We start from the raw sequence: 2,414 nt of genomic DNA, 5'->3' as shown, positions 1-2,414 counted from the left end.
AGGATCGCTTCAGCCCAGGAGTATGAGGTTGCTGTGAGCTAGGCTGATGCCACGGCACTCACTCTAGCCAGGGCAACAGAGTGAGACCCTGTCTCAAAAAAAAAAAAAAGGTATCAGAAAAAATTATCATTGATCAATGATATTATCTATCTAGCCAATGTAGAAGTCATTAGAAGAACTAAGAATACAAACAATTTCTAGTCTAAATAAGAGACGTTATATTTAATACTAAAAAATTATTTTAAATTATGAATTATGAATATAAACCTCAATTTAACATTAGGAGAAAATAACTTACCTAAACTCCCAGGAGCTAAAGATCATTTGTTCTAGTCAACAGACAATTCTCATGAGCCTATTATGTGCCAGTCAATCAATATACAAGATGCTGAGATACAAAGATGAATGAACACTACCCCTAAGGAGCTCACCACCTAGTAGAAAGTGGCTGATTTTTGTAAAAGTGTCTCTAGGCAACAGAAACCCTATCAAGGTTCTGAGGTAACAGAGGAAGGAGTGATTGCCTAAGAAAAAGCATAGAAAGCTTCAATAATGAGGCAACTCCAGAGCTGAGTTTATAAAGATAAGAGTTCACAAGAAAAAGAAAAAAGAAAAAAAAAAGAGGGGGTTGGGGGTGGAAAAAGAGTTCACAAGCTATGATTTGGGTGGTAGTTACACAACTATATACATATGTAAAATTTCATGGAGCTGTATATAAAATTAATGTACTTTACATGCTTCACTATATTTGTTTACCTCAAGAAAAAAGATGACGAAGTTCATCAGAGAACATGAGTAGAAGGTCATTTTAGATAGACTGAACAATGTATACACAAATATAAAGGCAAGAATAGCTTGGTGTGATGCTTTAATTTGGTACTGAGGGAGAAGAGGCTGGAGAAGGAAACAGAGGCCAGATAATGAAGGGCCTTGTATGTTTTGGTGGCAACAGGGAAACATGAAAGGGTTTCAAGACTAGTGATACGATCACATTTGCATCAACTACCCAGCCATCACTGCACATAATATTCCTAAGTGGTGATGCTGTATTCAGAGAGACTATCTAGAAAGCTACATAAAAAGTACAAGCAAGAGATAATTAGGGGGAAGAAACTTAAGTTTTCTTAAGTGCCAGAGACTATGTACTTCATATATACTATCTTATTAAATCCTTAAAACAATCCTAATGAGGGGGGAGGGGGGAGGAAGGGACGGGTATATGCATACACAAAGAGTGCAATACCCACCACCCGAAGAATGGACATATTTGAAACTCGGACTTGGGGGGGGAGGGGGGAGCAAGGGCAACATACGTAACCTAAACATCTGTACCCCCATAATATGCTGAAATAAAAAAAAAAAAACAAAAAACAATCCTATGAGATTGGTATAATCACACTTTTATAAATGTGGAAACTGAGGCTCAGAGACATTTGTAAAATGTTTCTACCATACCATGCCACTGAGGGTAGAATGGATTTGAAAGATATCTCGAAGGTAAAATCAACAGGTATTTATGATTATCTGGATATAGTTTATAGTTTGGGGTGGGGGACAATGAGAAAAAAGACAGGCAGGCAAATATATGCACACCCACAAGTTAGAAACAACTCTCAGATTTCTACAAAACACACTTCTTACAGTACTTAGCCCTATGCCTAAATAATTAATTTTCAGTGTAGGTAAGATGTTTCTATTCACCTGAATTTCTTCTTTCATTAAATATGAGAGGCCCACTTCCTCTTCTCCCTCTCCCAATTCTGAGCCTGCTTCATCTTCATCCTCATCTTCTTCCTCTTCCTCCTCCTCCTCCTCATATCCTTCAGGTGGACCAGCTTCATCTTCCTCTTCATCTTCATCATCTTCATCTCCATCTTTAAAAATATTTTAACAGATGAGCAAATGGCTGGGCAAATGTTTCTGACCAGTATGTTGATCCTTTCTACCTTGCCTAATCACTTCAAACTCTTAAGTCAATGGTTGGAAAGCATCTCAAGGTGATTTTTTTTTAAGATTTCCATTTTACAACATTCAAAGTTACTGCTTGTGGAGTATAGTTTTCTAAATACTGACATTTATCCAATGTATAGATTTTCATCAAAACATTACTTTGTGGGTACTTCAAAACCTGCTTCCCCATTATTCCATCATTTTATAATATTGTCTATCCATCAAATTTCTTTTTTTTTTTTTTTTTGAGACAGAGTCTCACTATGTTGCCTGGGCTGGAGTGCCGTGGCGCAATCCTAACTCACAGCAACCTCAAACTCCAGGACATCATCAAATTTCTTTTAACATTTAACAGTAAAAAATTTTTCACCCGGCTGGGCACGGTGGCTCACGCCTATAATCCTAGCACTCTGGGAGGCCAAGGCAGGCGGATTGTTTGAGCTCAGGAGTTCGAAACCAGCCTG

At 37.7% G+C, this 2,414-nt stretch overlaps 1 protein-coding gene across 4 annotated transcripts in view; it reads right to left on the bottom strand.

Annotated features, from left to right (window-relative positions):
• The window catches only part of ANP32E (acidic (leucine-rich) nuclear phosphoprotein 32 family, member E), a 19,724-nt gene that overhangs the window by 9,732 nt on the left and 7,578 nt on the right, over window positions 1-2,414 (bottom strand). For all 4 annotated transcript variants that reach the window (XM_012658903.1, XM_012658904.1, XM_012658906.1 and 1 more), the window contains one exon: window positions 1,702-1,874. In XM_012658903.1, the coding sequence (XP_012514357.1) occupies window positions 1,702-1,874 (173 nt within the window). The remainder of the gene's footprint in view (window positions 1-1,701; window positions 1,875-2,414) is intronic.

This window comes from Propithecus coquereli, unplaced genomic scaffold (genome assembly GCF_000956105.1).
Source record: "Propithecus coquereli isolate 6110/MARCELLA unplaced genomic scaffold, Pcoq_1.0 Scaffold59, whole genome shotgun sequence".
Lineage (NCBI taxonomy): Eukaryota > Metazoa > Chordata > Mammalia > Primates > Indriidae > Propithecus > Propithecus coquereli.
Note: the sequence above shows the minus strand (reverse complement) of the source record. Positions and strands in the feature narration are given on the sequence as shown.